Below are 27,736 nucleotides of genomic sequence, written 5' to 3'. Positions count from 1 at the left end.
AGATTTGTTTGCTTGTAGAGAGATTGTTTTTGTTGCAGAACAAAAAATGCAGTCTCAGCGTCCGAAAGCTGCCCCTCGATTTAGTGATGCCTCCCTGGAACTCCTGCTGCAAGGAGTCAGGGCCCGCAAGGAGGTCCTACTCCCTGCTGACGGGAGGAAGAGGCCAGCCGCAGACACCAAGAAGGCATGGCCGGAGATAGTGCCAGGAGTGAGCAGCAGGAGTGTGGTGGAGAGGTCCTGGATACAATGTAGGAAAGGATTTAATGGTGTCATGAGGTCAGGAAAGGTGAGTACAATGCCACATTCAACTACATCCTGATGTGATGTTGCCCCTCTGCCTTCCCAAGCCTACTCCTGCACATCACTCCTCACACCAACCTACCTTGCAGGTGCACCTATCTCTCTCTGTCTATGCACTTACTCACATCCCCATCTGACCATCCACCACTGACACTCACATCCCCATCTGACCATCCACCACTGACACTCACCTTCATCTTAATGCAATGTCATACCTCTCCCTCATAAGCACCCTCTACAGATGTTGCCCATCCATTGGTTCCACTCATTCCATGACTCTCACTCAAAGGTCTCTTGCTTCCCTCCTTGCAGGAGAAGAGATCACAGAACACCTGGGAGAGGCAGAGAACCAGAGGTGGCCCTCCAGTCATAGCCAGGCTGACTGCAGCAGAGGAGGAGGCACTGGAGCTCAGTGGAGTATCCACATTGATGACGGTGGGAGATGGAGAGATGGGGAGCTCCCAGCTATCTGGTGACAGAATTAAATATCATACAGCCACATGGCATACAACAGTCATTCATGTTAACTTGATGTCAGCAGCCAGTGAAATATGATCATGTGCATAATTTCCACTTAAAACATTCTTATCATGACAGTTCAAATTATGTCTTTACTCTCCCACAGGCCCATCAAGTGTCCCACAGCCAGTCCAGCCAGAGGAGGAAGAAGACTCCTCAGAGGAGGTCACTGTCTCCGAGGTTGCACCGTCACAGGACACATGCACACCAAGCACCAGCGCAGATACACACACGAGGTGGGACCATGAAGTCAGAAAGTAGTGTTGTCACCTGATGCCTCACACATCACATGTGAACTAGAGCAGATGGTGCAGACAGGCAGAGCAGTGAAGGGTCCTCATTGGAGGGTGCAGGGCGCTCAAAGCTCTGCTCAGCTGGATGAAGGTGGCGAACCTCCAGGGTCGTCGACAAAGAGGATGATTCTGGAGGAGCAACAAAAAATACATGGGACTCTGACAGGATTTCCAGCTGCGATGTGCACGCTTGCAAGTAGAATGGAGGAGTACATCTCAAGCATGACTGGCATGATGTCGCAGCCCATGGCTATGATGTGTTCATACATGGTGGCCATCTGTATGGAGCATCAAACACAGCATTCAAATGAGTGCATGCTTGCTCTCACCAACAGCTTGCACACTCTGAATGCCACCTTAACAAGGATGGACAGAAACCTAGACTTGGCTGTTCATCGCCTCACTGATGTGCAGCAAAGTGCTCTCCCGCTCCTTGCTAGCAGGGAAATGCGGGTGGGCCATGAGAGGGATGATGCTGGAAGGGGACATAGAAGTGGGGACTCTGCTCAAAGCGCTCCCACTTCTCCCTTGTTTCCCCGCCGCCCTATTATTATATTAGCATAGATAGAGGATTGGCTAACCAACAGGAAACAGAGAGTCAGGATAAATGGGTCATTTTCAGGTTGGCAAACTGTAACTAATGGGGTGCAACAGGGATCAGTCCTGGGGCCTCAGCTGTTTACTATCTACATTAATGACTTGGATGAAGGGACCGAGTTTAATGTAGCCAAATTTGCTGATGATACAAAGATAGGTGGGAAAGCAAGTTGTGAAGAGGACACAAAGGCCTAGAAATTGGGTTGGTAGCGCCGGCGCTGAGCACCTAAAGAGACCTAGAATTGGGGCGATGCCCCATGTTGGGGCGGACGCTATGAAGATAGCGACAACTCAGATATTGACTATACATTTAGCGCCTGCGCTAAGTGTTTGCGCGCGCCCGCGAGCGCAAGCAGTTCATGACGTCATTTCAGTGTGCAACGCCTTCTAGGAGTGCCTGAGCGCATATTGGGTGGCGCCCGGAGCCTTAGCGCCCAGCGCTATTAGTGACAGTTCGAAGGAGGGCTAACAGGCCCTTCTCGGAGTAGGGGGGCGCTATTTAAAGGGGACAGCTTTAGTGCAGAATCTTCTGCCACTTGGCCTGCTCATTGCGATCGTTGCTAGAGAGAGTTGGCGAGCTAATGTGGAGCGGAGTTCTGGGAATTTAGCTTTACAGTACTTGGGTCCTTCAAACCTGTCCGAAGCACTTGCAGCACTACACCTAAAAGCCTTTTGACCAACTGGCATCGGAATGAGAGCTTGTTTGGAGGGCGACGGCCTCATCGCCCAACACTGTGAAAGGGCAGAGAGACGGCGGGAGAGAGGGCCGGGATTGGCCAGAAGGAGGAGGGGCAATGGAGGTCGGCCAATCCGACGGGAAGCTGCGAGGGTCTTTAGGCAGCAGGTGACAAGCCTTGACATGTCGGAGGAGCAGTGTTTGGGAAGGCTCCGATTCTGGAGGGACATTGTTACTGATCTGTGCCACCTGCTTGGTCAGGATCTGCAGCCGCGTGAACGCTGCAGAACCTCTCTGTCCGTGATGGCTAAACTGACTGATGGCCTCCATTTTTATGCCAACGGATCCTTTCAGTCAACCATTGGGGACATTGCGACTGTCGCTCAGGTTGCAGTCCACTGTTGCATCCGGCAAGTTACAGAAGCCCTTTATAGGCGAAGGCGTCAATTCATTACCTTCCCTCGGACCCTGCACAAGCAGGCGGAGGGCGCGCAGGGTGTCGCTTCTATTGCGGACTTCCCCATGGTGCAGGGGGCGAGTGACAGCACACACGTGGCTTTGAGGGCGCCATGCCATCATCCTTAGGACTGCCGCAACCGCAAGGGGTTGCACTCCCTCAACATGCAGCTGGTCTGTGACCACCGCCAAATCATCATGCCAGTCACCGCACATTTCCCAGGGTGCAGCCACGATGCCTTTATCCTGCGGTTGACCTCAGTTTGTAACCTTTTTGAGGGGCTGCCTCGAAGACGAGGCTGGCTTACTGTGGACAAGGGCTATCCTCTCTGGCCATGGCTGATGACAACACTCCGTGTGGCCGACACCCCAGCAGAAGAGCTGATCAGCAGCGGCCATCAGGCGACCAGGCACAGTAAACAGCACACTATTGGTGTTGTCAAAAAGCGTTTCCAATGTCTGGAAGATTCGGGGGGATCCCTGCAGTACTCGCCGCAGCAAGTGGGACACATCGTCGTCGTCTGCTGCATGCTCCACAACTTGGCGAATCGACGCACACAGCCAATTCCAGCTGTCCCTCAACGACCAGCAGAGCAGGCGGAGGAGGAGGAGTATGAGGAGGAGGAGAAGGAGGAAGAGCAGGCGGAGGAGGAGGAGGAGGAGGAGGAAGAGCAAGAGGAGGAGGATGAGGAGGATGAGGAGGAGGAGGAGGAGGAAGAGCAGGCGGAGGAGGAGGAGGAGGAGGAGGAAGAGCAGGCGGAGGAGGAGGAGGATGAGGAGGAGGAGGAGGAGGAAGAGGAAGATGGAAGGGCTGCTGAAAGTGGAAGAGCCATACGTCAGAGGCTCATCTGGACTCGTGTCGAGACCCCTGTGGCGGAATGATGAGAGTCTTAACTCATGCGCACTTTGGATGTTTGAGGGCCTCTGAATGCCAGCATCACTGAAACTAGTCACATGCACCATGCCACATTGAAACTTCTGTTTATTGGCACAAAAGTCTTTCATTACAGCTAAACAACGTAATGTCAACAGAAACCATAACTTTCAAAATAACTGTGAACTGTTCAGCAAAGCCGCAAAACTCAACAAACCTTCTGCAAATATAACAACAGGTAAGGGTGTCCTTGCATTTGGACAAACAAACGTCTCAGTACCTCCCTCTACAACTGGCCCCTTGAGGGAGAACGACTTCTCTTTCGCGCCCGGCCCCTTCCCTCCCTGCTGCTCCTACGTAATTGGACCCCAGTGGCAGCCTCAAGGCTGGGGGACGCCTGCTGACTGTCTGGAAGCGCAAAAGCCCCTGAGGGACGGCCTGGCCGACCTCTGGGCTTGGAGGGTGCGGACGCAGGATGCTTGATGTGACCATGGCTGGAAGCAGTGTGGCCTGCAGGTGGTGGCAGCTGCAATGCAGGCGTCCCAGCGCTGGCATGTGCAGTGGTCTCCTGCCGAGAGAGGACACCTGCACCATGGTCGGACGACACACTGGCTATCTGAGGGGAGCGGGCCGGCTCATCCGCCACAATCGCATGCTCCACTGATTGCTGGCCTTGTATGGGACTGGAAGGGCCCAGGGCGATCCTAATTGATGCAGAGAGGGTGGCTACAGTGAGAGATCGCGTTGCGTCAATCTGGCTGTGGAGGAGCCCAGCAAGTGACTGCGTGGCAACAGTGAGGACCTGTGTGCCAGGTGCCAGTGCTTCGGAGAAGGCCTGGACAGTTCTTCCCATTGCTTCGGACAAGCCAGGTGCTGACCGCTCCACTGCCTCGGACAAGCCCTGCACAGACCTTTCCAGGGATTGTCCGAAGCCCTGAACAGTCCTTTCCATTGCCGACTCAAAGCCGTGGACAGTCCTCTCCATTGTTGGGCCGAAGCCCTGGATAGTCCTGTCCATTGTTGCCCCGAAGCCTTGGATAGACCTGTCCATTGTTGCCCCGAACACCTGCAAAGTCCTGTCCATTGTTGCCACAAAGCCCTGGAGAGTCCTCTCCATTGTTGCCCTGAAGTCCAACATACTCTTAGCCAATGAATCTATTGACTCAGGCATCTTCTCGACTGCAGCCATCAGCTCCGTGTGTCTGACCCGGGCCTGTTTGCTCATCTCAGCCAGGCGACGCACCTCATCTGCACTCTGTGCAGCAGTCATCATGACCTGCCTTGCCCTCCGGGGAGACGGTGGCCGAACTTGCGTATCCCCCGTGCGTTGCTGCATGCCGCTTGGTCCGGCAACTGGTTCATCCTCAGAGCCCCCCCCCTCCCCTCCAGGGGACTACTATCCCCAGTCTGTAGATGTGTCAGCTCCCCGGATTCTGCAACGGCTGGTCCGGATTCCTCCTGGTCCTCGCCTCCGGTGGCACTGGCATTGGCAGCTTCAGCGCGTTGAGCCCGAGCTGGTGCTGCTTCATCTGAAAGTGGGAGGTGGAAGAGTGGCTTTAGCAAAAGGACAGCTTTGCTGAAAGGCATGCCAGATTGCGGCAAGGCTCTGACATGGCTGCACACTGAGGATGCATGCTGGCGGGGGGACCAAGTGGAAGGCAACAGGTGAAAAAGGTGAGATTCTTACCCTCGCTGTCGGTAATGGGGTCGGCAGATGCAGTGGTCACAGGACCAGACAGACGTCCTCCAAATATCTGGTGCACTCTCTCCTTCAGATCCGTCGGAGTGACCACTTGTGGAGGTCCGCCACCGGTTCGACGCTGCTCCTTTCGGATCATCGCCAGCTTGGACTGCAGGGGAAAGAAGGGGAAGTTCTGTAACATGATGCCTTGAGAGATCATCGCATGCCCCCCATGGTGCAAGAGCCCTTACATGAGGCCTTGAGAGATCATCGCATGCCCCCCATGGTGCAAGAGCCCTTACATGAGGCCTTGAGAGATCATCGCATGCCCCCCATGGTGCAAGAGCCCTTACATGAGGCCTTGAGACATCTGTCCATGTGTGTGCCCAGAAAGGGCCATGGGTGCATGCTGACAGATGGCCATTGGGGCATCATTGCAGCAGGGTGCCCGAAGTCAGCTGCAGATGGAGGGAATCAGAAGATTGCTAAACCATCACTCACCCTAACGATCCGTGTGAGGTCGTTGAATTTCTTCCTGCACTGAACAGGGGTCCTGGTCGCCATGCTGCTGGAGTTGACCCTCACAGCAACCTCCCTCCAAGATTGTCGGTAAGCCTTCTGATTCGGCCTCTTGCCATTATCCGGATACAGGACCTCTCGACGACGTTTAACTGCAGCCACCAAGTGGTCCAGAGCCTCAGTGCTGAAGCGCTCTGCTCTCTGTCTAACCTTCTCCATGCTGAACAAGTTTGTACCGCCAGACAAGGGCGAGCGCCGAATCTGAGGCCTACAGGGCGTTGGGTGTTGAAGCTCAAGCTGACTGACCCACCCCTTTAATAGCCGGCCGGCGCCTGGAGGTCTCGTGGTTTCCCATAATTGAGATCACCTGCGCTGCGCCCGTCCGCGTCGATATTGAGTAGCGCCTGAACTTTTGCGCCTTAAGAGCACCGTGCAACGGCTGAATTAGCGCCTCAATCCCCTTTGGGGGCGATGCAACCCAATATCTCGCCAGGCAGCGATAACTTTCGTCTGGCTATGAACTTAGCGCTTCGCCAGTTCTAACGCCTCAAGCGAGGCTATACCCAATTTCTAGGCCAAAGAATCTGCAATGGGATATAGATAGGTTAAGTAAGTGGGCAAAAATTTGGCAGATGGAGTATAATTTGGGAAAATGTGAGGTTATCCACTTTGGTAGCAAAAATAAAAAGGCAAATTATTATTTAAATGGAGGGAGACTACAAAATGCTGTGGTACAGAGGGATCTGGGGGGTCCTTGAACATGAAACACAAAAAGTTAGCATGCAGGTACAGCAAGTAATTAGGAAGGCAAATGGAATGTTAGCCTTTATTGCAAGGGGGATGGAGTATAAAAGTAGGGAAGTCTTGCTACAACTGTACAGGGCATTGGTGAGACCACTCCTGGAGTGCTGCGTACAGTTTTGCTCTCCTTATTTAAGGAGGGATATATTTGCATTGGAGGCAGTTCAGAAAAGGTTCACTAGGTTAATTCCTGAGTTGAAAGGGTTGTCTTATGAAGAAAGGTTGAGCAGGTTGGGCCTATACTCATTGTGGAGTTTAGAAGAATGATAGGTGATTGTTATAAATCTCATTATTCATCAAGAAACTACTCGTGAAATAACGCTGGACGGCCAGCTGGTGGCGCCGTCCAAGGAGTATAAATACTCGGGCGTCGGCCCCAGCTTTCCAGGGACATTTTGTAAGATAAGGAACTAGTGAAGTACAACTAGACCTCCATGTTCAGAAACAAGTTGATTAAAGCCTTGCTTTATGCTCAAACCAAGTGTGTAGTGAGTTTTATTACGTCAATTTAATCAACTTGATATTGACTCCACGCATTGGGTGATTCGGGAACAGCCAGCTACGACTCGAACCGTCGAAGGGAACTCAGACAAGTAATCGATCCATCATGGAGAAACTACTCAGACCCGCCCGTCTCAACCTGGACCCGAATTCACTCACAGCCGCTAAGGTATGGAAACACTGGTATCGTACCTTTAGCAACTTCCTTGAGGAGTGTGGTGAGAATGTTCCTAACAAGTTACGAATGCTTGCTAATTATGTATCCCCTCGTGTGTTTGATTATATCGAAGACTGTGTAGACTATGACGCCGCTTTCCAAATACTACAGCAGCTATATGTCAAGTCCCCAAATGAGGCCAATGGTCGGCTTTACCAGTTTTGTCTCCTTCCATTTGGGGTCACCAATGGGGTGGCCGTCGTTCAACGGGCAATGGATAGCCTAGTCAAACAGGAGAACTTAACGGACAATTTTCCATATCTGGATAATATCACCATTGCTGGTCATGACCAGAAGGAGCATGATGCCAACCTCCAGAAATTTTTTTACGTTCTCCGTCGTCACAACTTAACCTTAAATGAGTCCAAATCTGTGAAATCAGTACCATCAGTCAACATCCTTGGCTACTGGGTGGGCAATGGTGTCATCAAACTGGATCCAGAACAACTTCGTCCGCTTCAGGAGCTCCCTCCCCCTACGAATCTCGGCTCTCTTCGTCGGGCACTCGGCATGTTCGCCTATTTTGCGAAGTGGATACCCCACTTCTCCGACAAGATCCAGCCCCTGCTTCACGCAAAGTCATTTCCATTAGAGGCAACGGCTATTTCAGCTTTCAACCTCCTCAAGCGACAACTGGAAAAAGCCACGCTTCGCTCCATTGATGAAAATCTCCCTTTCGTGGTCGAGTGCGATGCATCGGATGTAGCGATCTCGGCTACCTTGAATCAAGGTGGTTGACCCGTTGCATTTCTCTCCAGAACTTTGCAGGGTAGTGAGCTCCATTATCCTCCTGTCGAGAAGGAAGCTACAGCCATCATCGAAGCGGTACGTAAATGGAGTCATTTTCTCGCTCGTCACCATTTCACACTTATAACCGATCAGCGCTCCATGTCCTTTATGCTGGATAACCGGAAACGCACTAAAATGAAGAATAACAAAATACAACTCTGGAAGATGGAATTGGCCGCCTTTGGATACACCGTACATTATCGACCCGGCAAAGAGAAGGATACCCTCAGGCGGGCATTTTGCTCTTCTATGTCAACTTCGACTCTGGTGGATCTTCATACTGACTTATGCCATCCTGGCGTTACCCGTATGTTGCACTTTGTGCAATCTAAAAATCTCCCATTTTCTACGGAAGATGTGAAAAGAACGTGCTCCTCCTGTAGAATTTGTGCGGAATTAAAACCACAATTCCTCCATCCATCGGATGGCTCGCTCATACACGCTATGCTGCGCAGCGACTCAGCATTGACTTCAAAGGGCCATTGCCTTCCTCAACACGAAACACCTACTTACTGACTATGGTGGACGAATATTCACGCTTTTCCTTTGCTTTCCCCTGTCCCAATATGCTTACTTCCAGCGATCAAATGCCTTGATCAAGTCTTTTCCCTTTGCGGTACGGCCAATTTTATCCACTCTGATCGGGGTCCCTCCTTCATGTCAAGTGAACTCAAAAGTTATCTCTCCCAACGGGGAATCGCCACAAGTAAAACGACACCGTACCATTCCATCGGTAACGGACAGGTTGAGGGATACAACGCTATCATTTGGAACGCTTTTCGTCTTGCGGTGAGGTCACGCAACCTACCAGACCAGCAGTGGGAAACTATGCTCCCTGGCGTGTTGCATTCCATCAGGCCTCTCCTTTCTACGTCTACCAATGTCACACCTCAAGAGCGATTCTTCAGCTTCCAGCGTCGCTCCACCCATGGGACGTCTCTACCGTCATGGTTGGCAGCTCCCGGCCCCGTGCTGCTCTGAAGATTCGTCCGATCATCTAAAACCGATCCTCTCGGCGACGAGGTAGAACTCACGGACGTCAACCTCACGTATGCGCACGTGCAGTACCCTGATGGCCGGGAGTCCACCGTTTCACTCCAGGACCTGGCTCCCTGTCCGGCCGGCTCCACGGACCCAATCGATAGAGGGACCCACGGGGATGATGCTGACACTCTGCGCTCCCCCGAAGATGACGCCCTACCTGGGGCATCGAGAGATCTGCCAGCTGCCCCACCGGATCCACTCAGGGAGCCGAGCGCTCCCCGTGGTATGGCCACCCGAGGCCAGGACGCCCGTCAAACCCCGGCTATCAAATAGGATGAAGCCAGTTCTGCGCCTGTGGGGACCTGCACCCGGAGTCACGATCTCCCCAGCCCCCCTCAGGTCGATCAGAGCAACACGGGCCCTGTCGATCCACCGGTACGGATCAAGCGGCCCAGGGACCAAGACACGGTCCGGGGCGACGTGCCTTCTAGACATAAACAAAAATCTAAAAGACTGCGGCTATTCGTGGTCCGCCTGATCCGCTAAGAGGAAGTCGTCGGACTTCCAAATCTTTTAGGCAGGAAGAATGTTATAAATCTCATCATTCATCAAGAAACTACTCGTGAAATAACGCTGGACGGCCAGCTGGTGGCGCTGTCCAAGGAGTATAAATACTCGGGCGTCGGCCCCAGCTTTACAGGGACATTTTGTAAAACAAGTAACTAGTGAAGTACAACTAGACCTCCATGTTCTGAAACAAGTTGATTAAAGCCTTGCTTTATGCTCAAACCAAGTGTGTAGTGAGTTTTATTACGTCAGTGATCTTATTGAAACATATAAGATTCTGAGGGGGCTTGACAGGGTAGATGCAGAGAAGATGTTTCCCCTCATGGGAGAATCTAGAACTAGGGGGCATAGTTTCAGAATAAGGGGTCGCCCATTTAAAACGGAGACGAGGAGGAATTTCTTCTCTCAGAGGGTCGTGAATCTTTGGAATTCTCTACCCCAGAGTGCTGTGGAGGCTGGGTCATTGAATATATTTAAGGTGGAGATAAACAGATTTTTGAACGATAAGGGAGTCAAGGGTTATGGGGAGCGGGCAGGTCAGTGGAGTTGAGGCCAAGACCAGTTCAACCATGATCTTATTGAATGGCGGAGCAGACTCGAGGGGCCAAATGGGCTACTCCTGCTCCTATTTCTTATGTTCTTATGAAAGAATTCTAGTTGCACAAGGATATGCACATGGGTGTGTTAGGCAATGTTGCACTGTTAAGGTTATGTTGATATTTAGAGGCACATACAATTATTTATTTGCACCACATTCCCGTCTTGCCCATTTTTGCCTGCTGCCTGGCAAGTGGCCTTGTCACTTGTAATGAATGGTGAAACATGACTTAACTGTGAGCAATGGCTGTCTGTGACAGGAAAGGTTTGGTCTTTTTAGGACTGCTTTTTGGTTGGGTGCAGGGCGGGAAAGTTGGTTCAGCATCTGGGTGCCAGATGGGTGCACTGGTGCAACCTAACTAAATCGTGCTATTATGAAGCCACCTTGGGCATCTCGCGCAGTAATTTGCGCTGCTGCTGGTGCCATGTCCACATAAAGTTCCTCCTCCTCCTGTTCCTCCTCCTCCAAAGAGGCTCTGCGCTCTGTGCCTTGCTCCTCCAGCAGCTTCAATCCCCGCTGCTGCGCTCTGTTCTGCAGAGCGCAGAATACCACGATCATTCTGGAAATCCTGGCTGCTGCTTATTGAAGGGCTCCTCCAGATCTATCCAGGCATCTGAAGCGCATCTTGAGCATCCCAATTGCTTGCTCTAGTACACATCTCGTCATCATTTGGCTTTGATTGTAGCGCTCTTCAGCCTCATTGCTTGGCCTCCTCTAGGGTGTCATCAGTGGATACTCTCCAAGCAGCCAGCCTGTAAGTCTGGTCGGAGGTGCGAGGAGCTGAGGGAGAGTGGACTGGCACAAGATGAATAAATCATGACAGCTCCCTGGAATATGGCACACACATGCATGATAATCTTTTTGTGGTTGCAGACGAGCTGCACATTGATAGGTTGGAAGCCTTTATGGTTCACAAACACTCCTGATCTGAGGGTGCCTTGATGGCCACATGTGTGCAGTTGGTGATAATCCCTGCACCTGTGGGAAGCCAGCCAGAGCCACAAAGCCAAGCGGCTGCTCATTATGACTGGCTTCATCGGTGGCAAAGTGTACATAACTGCCTGCCCTGACAAACACAGCATCGGTCGCCTGGGTGATGCCTTTGTGGGCAGCCAACTATAAAATCCTGCAAATATCTCCTGCAGATCCCTGGAAGGAGCCTGAGGCAAAGAAGTTGAGGGCGGTGGTGACTTTGACAGCCACTGGTAACACATGTCCTCCAGTCCGACCTGGCTGCAGGTTTAATTCCAGCAGGCTACAAATGTCTGCCACAACCTGACACAATAGCCTGAGCCTCCTGAGGCACTGTGTTCAGTCCCGTCCAGAAGCTGATCCTCTGCCCATATATTCTGTGTTGGGGGTATCGCCTCCTGCAAGGTGCACCCTGTGCTCATCCCCTCTCTCCTGTGGAGCAACAGGTCGGTGAGGAGAAGGCTGCTGCTGCTCCTGCTGGTGCTCATCTTGGTCCGAATCTGAGGTCCAAGGTGAAACAACATAAGCGGCACCCATGCTGATCCGATATATAACAGATGTAAAGTGCTGATCAAACGCACAATCCTCCAATGTTGTGTGTGACCGCCAGTGTACTGAGAGTGACCGCCAAAGTTGTAGAAATCACCTGCAAACTCCTGAACACAGTGGACACACAGTAAAAGTTGAAACCCCAGGTAAAAAGGCGCTTAATAGCCTCTTAATTGCTTTAAATAGTAAACTCCGCCTCTCCCAAGGGGGCTTCTCGCTCGCAGCCGAATGCGCTCCAGTTAAATGCGGAAGCCAGCAGGTTGAAGCTGGCTTCCTGATACGCTGTCAATTTCAGCACTTTTAACCTCCCACCCCTTCCCAAACCCACACACACTTTGATATTAAAATTATAGCCGAAGTCTCACCCCCGAACACACCTCTCTTTGCCAATCTCCATTGAGTTTCCATACCCCAATTAACTGAATTCAGAATCCTCATCCCTGTTTACCAATCCTTCCATGACCTTTCATTATCGCTCCACTTCCAGCCCTCTGCGACAGTACACACCATCCGTTCTTCTGCCCCTGGCATTCTTCTGTCAAGGGTTCAGCCATATCCCTGCCAAGAATGGCCAGCACCATCTCCTCCAAGTGGGTGAGGTGAAGCTAGGAATGTGAGGTGTGTCTTGTGTTTGGTAGAGATTGTTGGTAGGTGAGTGATGGGGGGTGCTGGGTCGTGCATTGAGCAATGTGTGAGGCTAGTGGTGCAGTTGGTAGGAGATGGCTCTTAAGATGCATTCACTGACCTTGACCAATGGTCTGAGGTCATTAACCTCCTTTGGGCACTGGAGCCAGGTGGTGGGGGCACTGGAGCCAGGTGGTGGGGGCAACACTGCTGGCCTTGGTGATCTGTCCCTCATCCTTCTTTCTGGAGGGCCTCCTGGCCCCCCTGTGGGTAGGAGATCTATTTTCCAGTGTTGACCCCTACACATAGCTGGAATGCTGTGTGTGAGACCCTAGGTGCCCTTTCCCTGGCTTGTTGAGCCATTTGAGTTGGTGCTGAAACACTTTTACCATTTTTTTATGTGCAGAAGGCAGTTCAGCTTTAAGAGCTGAAGACAGCCATTTTGGAATTATTTTTAATGTTTATTTTTTTCAGAAGGCAGTTGAGTTCTAAGGGCTAAAGACTGCCTATTTTTAAATGATTTTTATTTTTTTCATTTTAGAAGACAGTTCCCCTTTAAGGGCTAGAGGCTGCTTTCTAAAATGACAGCCTAGCTTTAAGACAATGCTGCCTCTCTCCGGGGACGCTACGGCCACACTACATTGGGCCTCCTGCTGAGTGCACCGCCTGAAACAGCTTGTTGCACGCTAGGTTCTGTGCTCTGATCATTTAAATCAGCAGGCAGCACCAAAATAACAGTGCTGCCTGCACTCTTTTTATGGCGGGAGTTAACCTCGCCCCGCGGTGGCCCATCCGTTTTCCCTCGTTATCGGATTTCTAGGCCTCAGTATTTTATAGCCCCACTTTGCCCTTTCTTCAATACCTCAACAAGAGTGCTTGATATTAAGACTGGATAAAAAAGTGTAATAGTCTGTTTCATACTTCATTTTTAATGCTAAAGAAGTTCACCTCTTGCAAGCTTTGCAAATAATATTTTGCCCAATTCCCCATTAGAAACTGTATGGAAAGAAGCTTTGCTATGCTTTAGTAAAACACAGTTGCTCACAAGTGTAGTTCGGCGGTATGGACTGGTTGGGCCGAATAGCCTGTTTCTGTGCTGTATTACCTATTCATTCTATTGCTGTAAGGCACCTAGCTGAGGCAGAATCAGGACATTGTTTAGAGCAGGTTCAGCCACCATTATTTCACCATGCAATAAAGTCAGATCACAACCGTAGTGATCAATAGCATGTCATTCTATAGTGGACACTAGGTGGAGCCGTAGAGCTGTATATAGCTGTATGTATAAGACTACACTACCCAGCTATATATTATATTAAGACTACATTACCCATGAGGCTAGGCTACCCACAAGGCAGCAGTCAAGATGGAAGCCTCTACAAGATGCTGTACAAGTCCACATGTGTTCAATAAAGTAACTAGCAAAAGCTAGCTGTGTTCATAATAAGAATGTCTATTTGTTAATGAACATAACATGGTACCAGGGTGGTGAAGATCTGCTAAAAATTGTGAAAAGCGACATGGAGAATTTGAAGACACCAGAGCGTTTGAAACTCACAGAAAAAATCGACTACAATTGGCAGACTTTTAAACAGCAATTCGAACTCTACATTGCAGCCATCGGATTCGGTACGAAGCCAGATGCAAGGAAGATAGCGTTGCTGCTTACGGTTGCAGGCCCACAGGCGATAGAGGTATTTAATACATTTGTATTTAATCCAGCGGAGAACAGAGACAAATTAGACGATGTGCTATAGAAATTTGATGCACATTGTTCTCCCAAAAAGAATGAGACGTATGAAAGATACATCTTCCGTTCTCGGACACAGCAACAAAATGAGACTTTTGATAGCTTTATAACTGATCTGAAACTGAAAGCACAGACATGTAATTTCTCTGAGCTCAAAGCACCCATGATTCGTGACCAGATTGTGTTTGGTATTCATGATAAAAAAGTCAGGGAACGTCTGTTGAGAGAAACCGAACTAAATTTGGAAAATGCGGTGAAAATATGCCAAGCCAGCGAGCTAGCTCGAAAGCACGCGCAGACTTTCAGTGAAATCAATAATGATGCGATTGTAATGAGTGATAATGCTGCTGTCGGTGCTGTGTCCTATAAGGGGAAGAAACATGGGCAGAACAGAAATGAAAAGCAATCGGAGGATGAAATTTTTAATTGTAAGCGCTGTGGTTACAAACACCAGTTAAGACAATGCCCAGCGTTTCGAAAAATGTGCACAAAGTGTAATGGAAAGAATCACTTTGCCAAACAATGCTTTTCAAAAGTACAAACTAAGAAAGGGCAACGAGTTAATGTAATTGAGGACACTGATTTAAGTGAGACATATTTTGTAGGAATGGTGTCATGTGACAATATCAAAAAGGATACAGAAAATGTGCAGCCCTCAGAAATGGACAATGCTGAACATAAAGTTAATGCAGTAAAAGAGGACAAATGGATGATCCCACTGCAGGTAAATGGAGCATTAGTTACCTTGAAACTAGACACTGGGGCAAAAGCAAACTTAATCAGTATGAGTGACATTAACAATATGAAAGAAAAGCCCAAAATACAGAAAAAGTCAGTACTACTGAAGGACTATAATGGACAGAAATTAGATAGCTTAGGTATATGCAGACTTAAAGTGACAGTCAAAGACAAAGTGCATCATCTCATGTTTTCTGTTGTGGCTGAAAGGCTTGATTCACTACTGGGTGACAAAGCTTGTGAGGACTTACAACTGGTCAAAAGAGTCTACCGTATAAACTGTGCCATAAGCAGACCAGATGACTCGGTGGATTCTGTAGTGAATAATTTCTAGGATGTGTTCAAAGGATTTGGAGTTCTACCATTCACTTACAAGATCCAGCTAAAGCAGGATGCTCAGCCAGTGGTACATGCTCCACGAAGAGTTCCATCACCCCTGCGTGACCGGCTCAAGAATGAACTGGACAGAATGACCACACTAGGAGTCATCAGGAAAGTCGAAGAGCCAACAGACTGGGTTAACTCCATGGTATGTGTAAAGAAAAAGAACAATGATCTAAGAATATGCATGGATCCAAAGGACTTAAATGCAAACATAAAACGTGAACACTACCAGATTCCCAAGCGAGAAGAAATTACCAGTGAAATGTCAGGTGCCAGATACTTTACAAAGCTCGATGCCTCACAAGGATTTTGGCAACTAAAACTGGATGAAGAGAGCACCAAATACTGTACCTTCAACACACCATTTGGCAGGTATTGTTTCCTCAGAATGCCTTTTGGGATAATATCTGCATCTGAAATCTTTCATAGAGCAATGGAACACATAATTGAAGGTCTGGAACGAGTTTGGGTCTATGTTGATGACATCATCATCTGCGGCTCCACACTGAAAGAACACAATGAGAGACTGACTAAAGTGCTACAGAGCATACGCCGGAATGGACTGAAGCTCAACAAAGCCAAGTGTCAGTTTGGCGTCCAGGAAGTCACTTTCCTAGGAGATAATCTATCTGGTAAAGGAATAGAGCCAGATATGGAAAAAGTAAATGCCATACTCAACATGCCCCGACCCACTGGCAAAAAAGGAGTGCTACGCATCATGGGGATGATAAACTTCATTGGAAAGTTCATTCCTAACTTGTCAGCCAAGACAGCCTGTCTGCGAGACCTGCTACATAAAACAAATGAGTTCGCATGGACAGAAAGACATGAACAAGGGTGGATAAACCTCAAAACAGTGCTGACAACCACACCTGTACTCACCTTCTTTGACCCAACAAAAAGAATCAAAGTGTCAACGGATGCATCAAAAGATGGCCTAGGTGAGGTCTTGCTACAAGCAGAGGGTGAAGATTGGAAGCCTGTTGCCTATGCCTCCAGGTCTATGACTGATTCTGAGTGTCGATACGCCCAGATTGAAAAGGAATGTCTAGGCTTGGTAGTTGGACTAGAAAAGTTTCATGGCTACATATATGGACTTCCCACCTTCACAGTTGAGACAGACCACAGCCCACTGGTTGCCATCATAAAAAAGAACCTGAATGAGATGTCTCCAAGGATTCAACGACTCATGATGAAGCTGCAAAGATATGACTTTGAACTGATCTACACACCAGGCAAATACATAGTGTTAGCAGATGCACTATCCCGAGCACCCACAATGAGTCATGTGAGCTCTACTGAAGAAGACATGGATGTTCATGTGAGTATGGTCACTGCTGCGCTGCCCGTGTCAGACACAAAATCAAAGCAAATAGCAGAAGAAACAGTAAAAGATACAGTATTACAAACAGTAATAGAGAACATTCATCATGGTTGGCCAAAAGGTTCCTGTCCAAAATATTTTCACATAAGGTCAGAATTGAGTGTCGCAAGTGGACTATTACTAAAACAGGACAGAATAGTCATTCCACAGGCTCTAAGTCAAGACATGCTCAAAAGGATTCATGAGGGACACCTCGGAATTGAAAAATGCAAAAGGAGAGCAAGAGACACTGTTTATTGGCCTGGCATAAATAAGGACATTGAGAACATGATAGGCAAATGTGAGACATGTCAGAAACACCAAAACAAACAAGCAAAGGAACCAATGATAGTAGCTGACATACCAACAGCAGCATGGCAAAAGGTTGGTATGGACCGTTTTCATTTAAATGGTAAAGACTATCTTATAGTGATTGACTACTATTCTAACTATCCTGAGATGGCGCTGCTCTCAAGCACCACAGCAAGCAGTGTCATAATGCATGTGAAATCCATCTTCGCCAGACATGGAATTCCCAGGATTGCCGTTAGCGACAATGGTCCGTGCTTCAACTGTAAGGAGTGGCAACAGTTTGCAGCACATTATGACTTTCAGCACATCACATCCAGTCCTTTGTATGCTCAGTCAAATGGTAAGGCAGAGAAAGGTGTTCAAGTTCTCAAGCAGCTACTGAAGAAAGCGACAGAAAGCAAGTCTGATCCTTATCTCGCCCTGCTGAGCTACCGAGCCTCACCTTTAGACTGTGGTTCTTCACCTGCTGAACTACTAATGGGTTGCAAGTTGCGCACCACGCTACCCTGCTGTGCAAAAGAACAGCAAAGTGAGGAACTGAGACAGAGACTTCAACTATTAAAGCTGAAACAGAAATCATACTATGACAAGTCATCCAAAACTCTAAAACCATTGACAAAGGATGATGTTGTCAGGATTGAGGATCCAGATGCATGGAACAGGAAAGCTACAGTTCTTGAGGAAGTAGGACCAAGGTCATACACTGTTAGAACTGAGGAAGGACAGATTCTCAGGAGGAACCGCCGTTCCCTCCCAAAAACACAAGAGACTATTCAAGACCAGATTGATGACAATGCCGCAACTGCACCTTGTCATTCACCGCCAGAACAATCTCATGAAGACACATCAGACTTACCCGTGTTGAGAAGATCCACACGTGAAGTAAAAGAGCCTGATAGACTTAATCTTTGAGTACAATGTAAAGCTTTGAAAATGTGTTGACTGTTTTGAAAATGTGTATGTTTATAGAGCACTAACAAAAGTGTTACTGATATTATCTTTATTGTTTTCTTGAAAGTTGATTGATATTGATTTTGTTAAACATGAAAGAAAGGGGGATGTAGTGACCAATAGCATGTCATTCTATAGTGGACACTAGGTGGAGCCGTAGAGCTGTATATAGCTGTATGTATAAGACTACATTACCCAGCTATATATTATATTAAGACTACATTACCCATGAGGCTAGGCTACCCACAAGGCAGCGGTCAAGATGGAAGCCTCTACAAGATGCTGTACAAGTCCACATGTGTTCAATAAAGTAACTAGCAAAAGCTAGCCGTGTTCATAATAAGAATGTCTATTTATTAATGAACATAACAACAACCTAGCATAATGGCATCTTTTGATCTCATTGTATCAGTCACAGTATCTGCTAGTTATTTTTATGGTCATTGCCAATTAACAATACTGAAGACCAAGCATTAACCTTTGCTGAGAACTGGATTGAAGCTTCTCAAATACGCTTAGACTGTGAGTTTAATTAGCCAGCAAAGACTTTCAATCTATCTGCAAGGCCTCAATTTAAACTCACTGATATGATAGTAAATTGTACAGGTCTCCATTACCAGCACAAATCAAAGAATTGGAGATTAATGTTCCTGATTCTGAGTGTGTCCAATTTTCCAGTCATTACAGTTGAATGGCCAGAAAATGAGGAATGCTACAAATCACATGTGCTGACCTCTCACTCTGCTCTGAAAGCAGGGTCTCACACAATTTTCCCTGTAGCCGCTTTGCATACATTATAGGAGTAACTCCCTAACCCCACGCTCCCAATAGAGGGTCTACACTCTCAGTGAATGTGGTTAAGGATGTTGTAGCCCTATCTCTGCCCTGCACTTCTAGCATGCACAGTCACCCACTGCAAGCACAGAATTAACCCCTATGGCTTTTTTTTTCAAATCGAACTATGTGAGTGGGGAAATAGCAGGGGAAAGTGTGGAAGAATTTGTAAATGGCAAACTGTTGAGCTGTTCTCTGATTTGTACTTTAATATGTGTTTTTTTATCAGACGCTGGCCAGCCTGTGAAGCTGCCTTGTATGCCACCTGTGAGGTTGTCACCCCCTCTACCTCCAAAGAAAGTGATGGTTTGCATTCCACCACAGGCTGCAGATTCGCCGCCGACTTCCTATTCTGTAATGCAGAAAATCTCCCAGCAGCCTTCGGTACAGCACCAGCTGCTGCCTTCCCAGCTTGCCGCTCATCAGCACCAGCTACAGTACGGAGGTTCCCATTCTTCATCTTTGTCCAGCGGGCTACCTATCCACCCACAAGTACCTACTAGTAAAGTGATAGAAGAACTCAACAAGACATTGGCCTTGACAATGCAAAGGCTTGAAAGGTAATATGTCAACCATCATGCTTTTTCCTTGACTTGTAAAACTTTGAGCTCACACAGCATCATCAAAAAGACAGACCCAGAGAATAGGAGGGCTGGGTGTGATATAACATATTCAGAATTATGTAAAACTTGGAAGGGCTTAAGATGTCAGTGGCAGCATAACAAGCTGGAATCAAAAGATCTATGTGAAAAACAGCCTTTCAGACCCAAACTGACTTCTGACAAACATAGAACATAGAAAAATAGGAGCAGGAGCAGGTCATTCAACCCTTCAAGCCTGGTCCGCCATTCAATATGATCATGGCTGATCCTCTATCTCAATACCATATTCTCGCTCTCTCCCCATACCCCTTGATGCCTTTTGTGTCTAGAAACCTATCTCCTTCTTAAATATATTCAGTGACTTGGCCTCCACAGCCTTCTGTGGTAGAGAATTCCACAGGTTCACCACCCTCTGAGTGAAGAAATTTCTCCTCATCTCAGTCCTAAATGTCCTACCCCGTATCCTGAGACTGTGACCCCTCGTTCTAGACACCCCAGCCAGGGGAAACATCCCCTCTGCATCCAGTCTGTCTAGCCCTGTCAGAATTTTATACATTTCAATGAGCTCTCCTCTCATTCTTCTGGGAGCGTGTGAATATTTACAAGGTGTTCCTGGGAGTGTGTGAATATTGGCAGGGTGTTCCTGGGAGTGTGTCAATATTGGCACAGTGTATCTGGGAGTGGGTGAATATTGGCAGGGTGTACCTGGGAGTGGGTGAATATTTGCAGGGTGTACCTGGGAGTGTGAGAATATTTACAAGGTGTTCCTGGGAGTGTGTCAATATTGGCACAGTGTATCTGGGAGTGGGTGAATATTGGCAGGGTGTACCTGGGAGTGTGTGAATATTGGCAGGGTGTTCCTGGGAGTGTGTGAATATTGGCAGGGTGTACCTGGGAGTGTGTCAATATTGGCACAGTGTATCTGGGAGTGGGTGAATATTGGCAGGGTGTACCTGAGAGTGTGTGAATATTTACAAGGTGTTCCTGGGAGTGTGTGAATATTGGCAGGGTGTACCTGGGAGTGTGTCAATATTGGCACAGTGTATCTGGGAGTGGGTGAATATTTGCAGGGTGTACCTGGGAGTGTGTGAATATTGGCAGGGTGTACCTGGGAGTGTGTGAATATTGGCAGGGTGTACCTGGGAGTGTGTGAATATTGGCAGGGTGTACCTGGGAGTGTGTGAATATTGGCAGGGTGTACCTGGGAGTGTGTGAATATTGGCAGGGTGTACCTGGGAGTGTGTGAATATTGGCAGGGTGTACCTGGGAGTGTGTGAATATTGGCAGGGTGTACCTGGGAGTGTGTGAATATTGGCAGGGTGTACCTGGGAGTGTGTGAATATTGGCAGGGTGTACCTGGGAGTGTGTGAATATTGGCAGGGTGTACCTGGGAGTGTGTGAATATTGGCAGGGTGTACCTGGGAGTGTGTGAATATTGGCAGGGTGTACCTGGGAGTGTGTGAATATTGGCAGGGTGTACCTGGGAGTGTGTGAATATTTGCAGGGTGTACCTGGGAGTGTGTGAATATTGGCAGGGTGTACCTGGGAGTGTGTGAATATTTGCAGGGTGTTCCTGGGAGTGTGTGAATATTGGCAGGGTGTACCTGGGAGTGTGTGAATATTTGCAGGGTGTACCTGGGAGTGTGAGAATATTTGCAGGGTGTACCTGGGAGTGTGTGAATATTGGCAGGGTGTACCTGGGAGTGTGTGAATATTTGCAGGGTGTTCCTGGGAGTGTGTGAATATTTGCAGGGTGTACCTGGGAGTGTGTGAATATTGGCAGAGCGTACCTGGGAGTGTGTGAATATTGGCAGGTTGTACCTGGGAGTGTGTCAATATTGGCAGGGTGTACCTGGGATGTGTGTCAATATTGGCAGGGTGTACCTGGGAGTGTGTGAATATTGGCAGAGCGTACCTGGGAGTGTGTGAATATTGGCAGGGTGTACCTGGGAGTGTGTGAATATTGGCAGGGTGTACCTGGGAGTGTGTGAATATTGGCAGAGTGTACCTGAGAGTGTGTGAATATTGGCAGGGTGTACCTGGGAGTGTGTCAATATTGGCAGGGTGTACCTGGGATGTGTGAATATTGGCAGAGTGTACCTGGGAGTGTGTCAATATTGGCAGGGTGTACCTGGGATGTGTGAATATTGGCAGAGTGTACCTGGGAGTGTGTCAATATTGGCAGAGTGTACCTGGGAGTGTGTCAATATTGGCAGGGTGTACCTGGGATGTGTGAATATTGGCAGAGTGTACCTGGGAGTGTGTCAATATTGGCAGGGTGTACCTGGGATGTGTGAATATTGGCAGAGTGTACCTGGGAGTGTGTCAATATTGGCAGGGTGTACCTGGGATGTGTGAATATTTGCAGGGTGTACCTGGGAGTGTGTGAATATTGGCAGAGTGTACCTGAGAGTGTGTGACTATTGGCAGGGTGTACCTGGGAGTGTGTCAATATTGGCAGGGTGTACCTGGGATGTGTGAATATTGGCAGAGTGTACCTGGGAGTGTGTCAATATTGGCAGGGTGTACCTGGGATGTGTGAATATTGGCAGAGTGTACCTGGGAGTGTGTCATATTGGCAGGGTGTACCTGGGATATGTGAATATTTGCAGGGTGTTCCTGGGAGTGTGTGAATATTTGCAGGGTGTACCTGGGAGTGTGTGAATATTGGCAGGGTGGACCTGGGAGTGTGTGAATATTGGCAGGGTGTACCTGGGAGTGTGTGAATATTGGCAGGGTGTACCTGAGTGTGTGTCAATATTGGCAGGGTGTTCCTGGGAGTGTGTGAATATTTGCAGGGTGTACCTGAGAGTGTGTGAATATTGGCAGAGTGTACCTGGGAGTGTGTGAATATTTGCAGGGTGTACCTGAGAGTGTGTGAATATTGGCAGAGTGTAACTGGGAGTGTGTGAATATTTGCAGGGTGTTCCTGGGAGTGTGTGAATATTGGCAGGGTGTACCTGGGAGTGTGTGAATATTGGCAGGGTGTTCCAGGGAGTGTGTGAATATTTGCAGGGTGTACCTGGGAGTGTGTGAATATTGGCAGGGTGTACCTGGGAGTGTGTCAGTATTGGCAGGGTGTACCTGGGAGTGTGAATATTTGCAGGATGTACCTGAGAGTGTGCGAATATTGGCAGGATGTACCTGGGAGTGTGTGAATATTGGCAGGGTGTTCCTGGGAGTGTGTGAATATTGGCAGGGTGTACCTGGGAGTGTGTGAATATTGGCAGGATGTACCTGGGAGTGTGTGAATATTGGCAGGGTGTACCTGGGAGTGTGTGAATATTGGCAGGGTGTTCCTGGGAGTGTGAGAATATTGGCAGGGTGTTCCTGGGTGTGTGTGAATATTGGCAGGGTGTACCTGGGAGTGTGTGAATATTGTCAGGGTGTACCTGAGAGTGTGTCAATATTGGCAGGGTGTTCCTGGGAGTGTGTCAATATTGGCAGGGTGTACCTGGGAGTGTGTGAATATTAGCAGGTTGTACCTGGGTTTGTGTGAATATTGTCAGGGTGTTCCAGGGTGTGTGTCAATATTTGCAGGGTGTACCTGGGAGGGTGAATATTTGCAGGGTGTTCCTGGGAATGTGTGAATATTTACAGGGTGTACCTGGGAGTTTGTGAATATTGGCAGGGTGTTCTGGGAATGTGTCAATATTTGCAGGGTGTACCTGGGAATGTGCCAGTATTTGCAGGGTGTTCCTGGAAGTATGTGAATAGTTTTCGGGTGTACCTGGGAGTGTGTGAATATTTGCAAGATATTCATGGGTGTGTGTCAATATTTGCAGGGTGTTCCTTGAGTGTGGCAATGTTTTCAGGATGCCTATGGGATTGTGTCAATATTTGCAAGGTGTTCCTGGGTGTATGTAAATATTTTCAGGATGTACATGGGGTGTGTGAATATTTGCAGGATATTCCTGGGAGTGTGTCAGTTTTTCAGGGTGTACCTGAGTGTGTGTAAGTATTTGCAAGATATTCCTGCAAGTGTATAAATATTTGCAGGGCATACCTGCGGGTGTGTCAATATTTACAGGCTCTAACCGGCTAAGAGAAGAGGAGGATTGGGAACTTAATATTCCTGGCTACGAGATATTTGGGAAAGATAGGGCAGGAAAAAAGGAGGGGTTTGCAGTATTGATCAAATAAACTGTTATAGCACCGGAGAGGGATGATGTAATTGAGGGGCCAAACACAGAGTCTATTGGTTAGAATTAAGGAACAATAGAAGAGCTATTAGGCTACTGGATGTATACTATAGACCACCAAAGAGTGGGAAGAAGGTAGATGAGCAAATTTGCAAGCAAATTACAGAAAGTTGAAAATGCTACAGAGTAGTGATAATGGGGAACTTCAATTATCCTTATATAGACTGGAATAGTGAAAATGTAAAGTGCAAAGAACATAGTGGCAGCATGGATAAAAAAAATTGGCTAAGGGACAGAAAGCAGAGGGTAGTGGTGAACAATTGGTTTTCAGATTGGCAGGAAGTATAGAGTGTAATTCCCCATGGGTCAGTGTTAGGACTGTTAGCAGTCAACCTCCTTTCTCCTCTGGTTTACAACAACACGTTTCAACTAAGCACGAGACTGTGTAAAGGAGTGTACGGAGCAGACTTTATTGATACACAGTAAAGGTGATTGGACTTAACTGTATACAGAGAGTGGCTTTTCAGTTACAAGTTCTATCTTTTGAGCCTCTGATATACTGTTGAAAACCATGATCCTTTATACACCATGGCCTAGAAATTCAGTATAGCCACGTTTGGGGCGCTACAGCCGGGCGTTTGCTAAATTCAGCGCCCGGCGCAACTTAGCTCCACCTTCGCCGATATTCAGTTGCATCGCCCCAAGAGGTTGCTGCTGCGCTAAAGCAGGTGATGCACGACTATCATAAGGCGCTAAGCCGGCGTGCCGAGGCGCTAACACCGAGGGCGGGCGCAGCGCAGCGCAGGTGCGGCGAGTTTCTGAATGAAGGCAGACACGCTGGCGCCGGTCAGCTCTTAAAGGGGAAGGGTCGACTTGTTTGGCTGCCATGCCCTGCACACTGCAGCCCTGAAGCAAGGCCTGACCATTGCTGGTTCATCAGTTCTACGCCCTGGACCATGGGGAAGCCCGCTATTCTTCCAAATCCCATTGCACGCTCTTGCTGCTTGTCATGGGGAAGGAGATGTACTGACGTCTCCTTCTGAAAAGGGCATTGTTCACCTGGCGGATGCAGCAATGTACCGCGAACTGGGAGATGTCGGCAATGTCCCCAGTAGCGGATTGGAAGGAGCCGGTGGCATAGAAGTTGAGAGCCACCGTCACCTTCACTGCCACCGACAGAGACGTCCTGCTCCTCAGCTGTGGCTGCAGATCTCTGTGAAGCAGGTGGCAGATCTCAGTGACCACCTCCCTTCTGAATCGCAGCCTCTGAACACACTGCTCCTCAGACATGTTCAGATATGAGAACTGCTGGCGGTACACCCTGGGTGGGTAAGGCCTCCTGTGCCGACGCCTGTTGGTCCTTCTTCGTCTGGCCATGACTGGCACTCTCTCACGGCGTCTCTGATCCCTTTGAATGCTATGCAGAAAGCCAACGTTTCCACCCATTGCAGCCCACATTATATGTGGCAACTCAAGGCTATGGCACTGAAAGTGAAATTCAAGTGCAAAGCTCTGGCCTGAATCCAGAAGTACCTGTGCGAGCACTGAGTCAAAACAGAAAGCTCTCTGCCTTTGTCTCTCTCCAAATATCTGTCTCTCACACAGAAGGATTGGCACAAAATGGCTGCCACTTACAATGCAGGAGGAGTCCCCTTTAAATAGCGCCCCCCGTGCCCCGCAGCGACTGGGAACCGTTCCCCTCTACCGGTCGCTGGGGGCGCCAGGAGCAAAGAAGGGCAGCGCCACTGAAGTTCTGGTTCGGGGCGCACCAAGGGTGTTGCACCATGAAATGACGTCACGATCTGCGCGCGCAGCTGAGCGGGCGGTGTGGTTTTGCGCCGCCGCTAAATCTTGAGTGAAGTTCTCGAGAGACGCAGATCGCGCTGCGCCCGGGCGCTAGCCACTTAGCACCCCACTTCTCCTCCTCCTAAGGCGCTAGCGGCTGGCGCTAACAACTGAATTTCTAGGCCCATATTTTGACTACATTAAAGGAAAATGTCATAGTCATAGATAAGACCGTATGACATATCTATTCCCAAACCCTTTGAAAACAGACTATTCATGTAAACAGTTGTTGTTTGTTTACTTCAAAACTATTTCTCTTAAACAAGATTTCTTGATGAAACTTTCCTAAACCCTTTTAAGAAAAAGCTGCTACCAACTGCTATCTGTAGCTAATGGATTGATACCCATGTTTTATTACCCTATAACTAAACTTACATTTTATTACTAACATTTATTTCCTTACACGAGCACTTTACATATCAGAAGGCAAGCTATGCTTTCTCCTCACAACACTGCAAAGTCATCGGGCTAGAAATTCGTTACTCGTGTTTAGGCTGCACACAAAATTCATCCTCAAACTTCATTAAAATGATTGCAGTCATGATTCTAGTCTAAACACTCAAGCTCATTGCTGTTACACTGAAAAGATGGACCAATATCAGTCACAGGCCTTTTTCACTACTTAAAGGGGAGGTTCATTGATGCTGCAGCACCTCATTCTCAGCATTGTTAGGTGTGCAGCTGCCTCAACAACCATAAGAAGAAGGACAAGGAGAAGGAGCACTTATTTACAAATCCTAATGACAGATCGCCACCCCAGGATGAGAGCCCAGAGGTTTTCTGATGAAGCTTTGGAGACATTGGTTTTTGCGGTGGAGAGAAGGCGGGCAGACTTGTGCCCGTCAACTGGCAGGAAGCCCTCACCACAAGTCTGCCGGATTATGTGGAAGGAGGTGGCACAGCATGTCACAGGTAGCACTGTGGTCTCCAGAACCCACACACAGTGCAGGAAGAAGTTAAATGAGCTTACACGGGTGGTCAGGGTGAATGAAGGCTTCAGCAAATGCTACATACCACCATCTGTACCACAAGCTTCACACACTGCTCAATGCATCACACCCCCAGCACTCATCCAACAACAATCTCTACCTAGCAACACTCACACCCACATCTCACACCTTGCACACAATGACAGCTATTCCACTATAGCAGGCACAATGTTCATTAGTTATTAGAATTCATGTGATATATTTATAGATAAATTTATTAATTGTGTTTGGACTATTTTGTGGTCTCATTTCACCTCTGTGCCCAGGAGGATGTTGTGATATGGCGTGAGACTGGGATTGTATGATGGGGATGTGGTGAGCAACAGGGATCTGGGGTTTCATTCATGTGAATTGGAGTCTGATGAGCTGGTCACGGACAGCCCATCCCGAAGGCCGATTGTCTTGCTGCTTCCGTCCTCCCTCCGCCGTAGATCCTGAAGGGCAAAGTCCACTGCCGGTACAGCCCCCATGACTTTTAGCAAATGTTGTAGGTTGAAGATTTTTAGAAATAATTATGGAATTTAGTACAACATTCCCTGATACCAAAGAACCTTGAAATGAATAAATGAAACTCTTCCAGTATCAGGCAGTAGCACACAGCCACTCAAACTTCAAAAACCTGTCAGGTCCGAGTGATTGGTGATGATCCCTTTAAATAGCGTCACTGGAGCCGGTTTCCTGCTGCTGCACACCACCTGAAGCTGTTGTTGTTTTCTCCAGCCGGTAAGTTCATTGGCTGTAACGAAGTTTGGAGATTGGGCGTAAAATGAGCGATGCACACTCACTGACGTCACGATCTCCGTGATAGCGAGGTCCCTGGCGATCGCATTCAACGGCAGCACTACCGGCAACACCAATATAACATGTGGTGCTGGAACTGCCATCAGGTGGCGTTAAAGCTCTCAATGGCATTTTAGCGCCCGTATTGTGCAAACCACACAAATATCTCCCCCATCCTGTTTATATTGGAAAGCTTGGAAAGCCTGTTGCTTCAAGACACAAAGAAGTTCAACTGTTTACTCTTAACTCCCCAAGATGTCCAACATACATCTCTCCAGGATGTCCAACAAGGACCACTGCTCATTTTGATATATATTAATGACCCGGACTTGGGTAAACAGGGCATAATTTCAAAGTTTGCAGATGACGCAAAACGTGGAAATGTAGTAAACACCGAGGAGGATAGCAATAGATTTCAGGAAGACATAGACAGACTGGTAAAATGGGCAGATGAAATTTAACATAGAGAATTGTGAACTGATACATTTTGGTAGGAAGAATGGAGAGGCAATATGAACTAAATGGTCCA

General features: G+C 48.3%; 1 protein-coding gene across 2 annotated transcripts in view; it reads left to right on the top strand.

Annotated features, from left to right (window-relative positions):
* The window catches only part of LOC147117641 (phosphatase and actin regulator 1-like), a 698,578-nt gene that overhangs the window by 474,394 nt on the left and 196,448 nt on the right, over window positions 1-27,736 (top strand). For both annotated transcript variants that reach the window (XM_085988804.1, XM_085988803.1), the window contains one exon: window positions 19,079-19,409. In XM_085988804.1, the coding sequence (XP_085844930.1) occupies window positions 19,079-19,409 (331 nt within the window). The remainder of the gene's footprint in view (window positions 1-19,078; window positions 19,410-27,736) is intronic.

The sequence above is a fragment of the Somniosus microcephalus genome, chromosome 5 (genome assembly GCF_052327205.1).
Source record: "Somniosus microcephalus isolate GS21.2 chromosome 5, FLI_Smic_1.0, whole genome shotgun sequence".
Taxonomy (NCBI): domain Eukaryota; kingdom Metazoa; phylum Chordata; class Chondrichthyes; order Squaliformes; family Somniosidae; genus Somniosus; species Somniosus microcephalus.
Note: the sequence above shows the minus strand (reverse complement) of the source record. Positions and strands in the feature narration are given on the sequence as shown.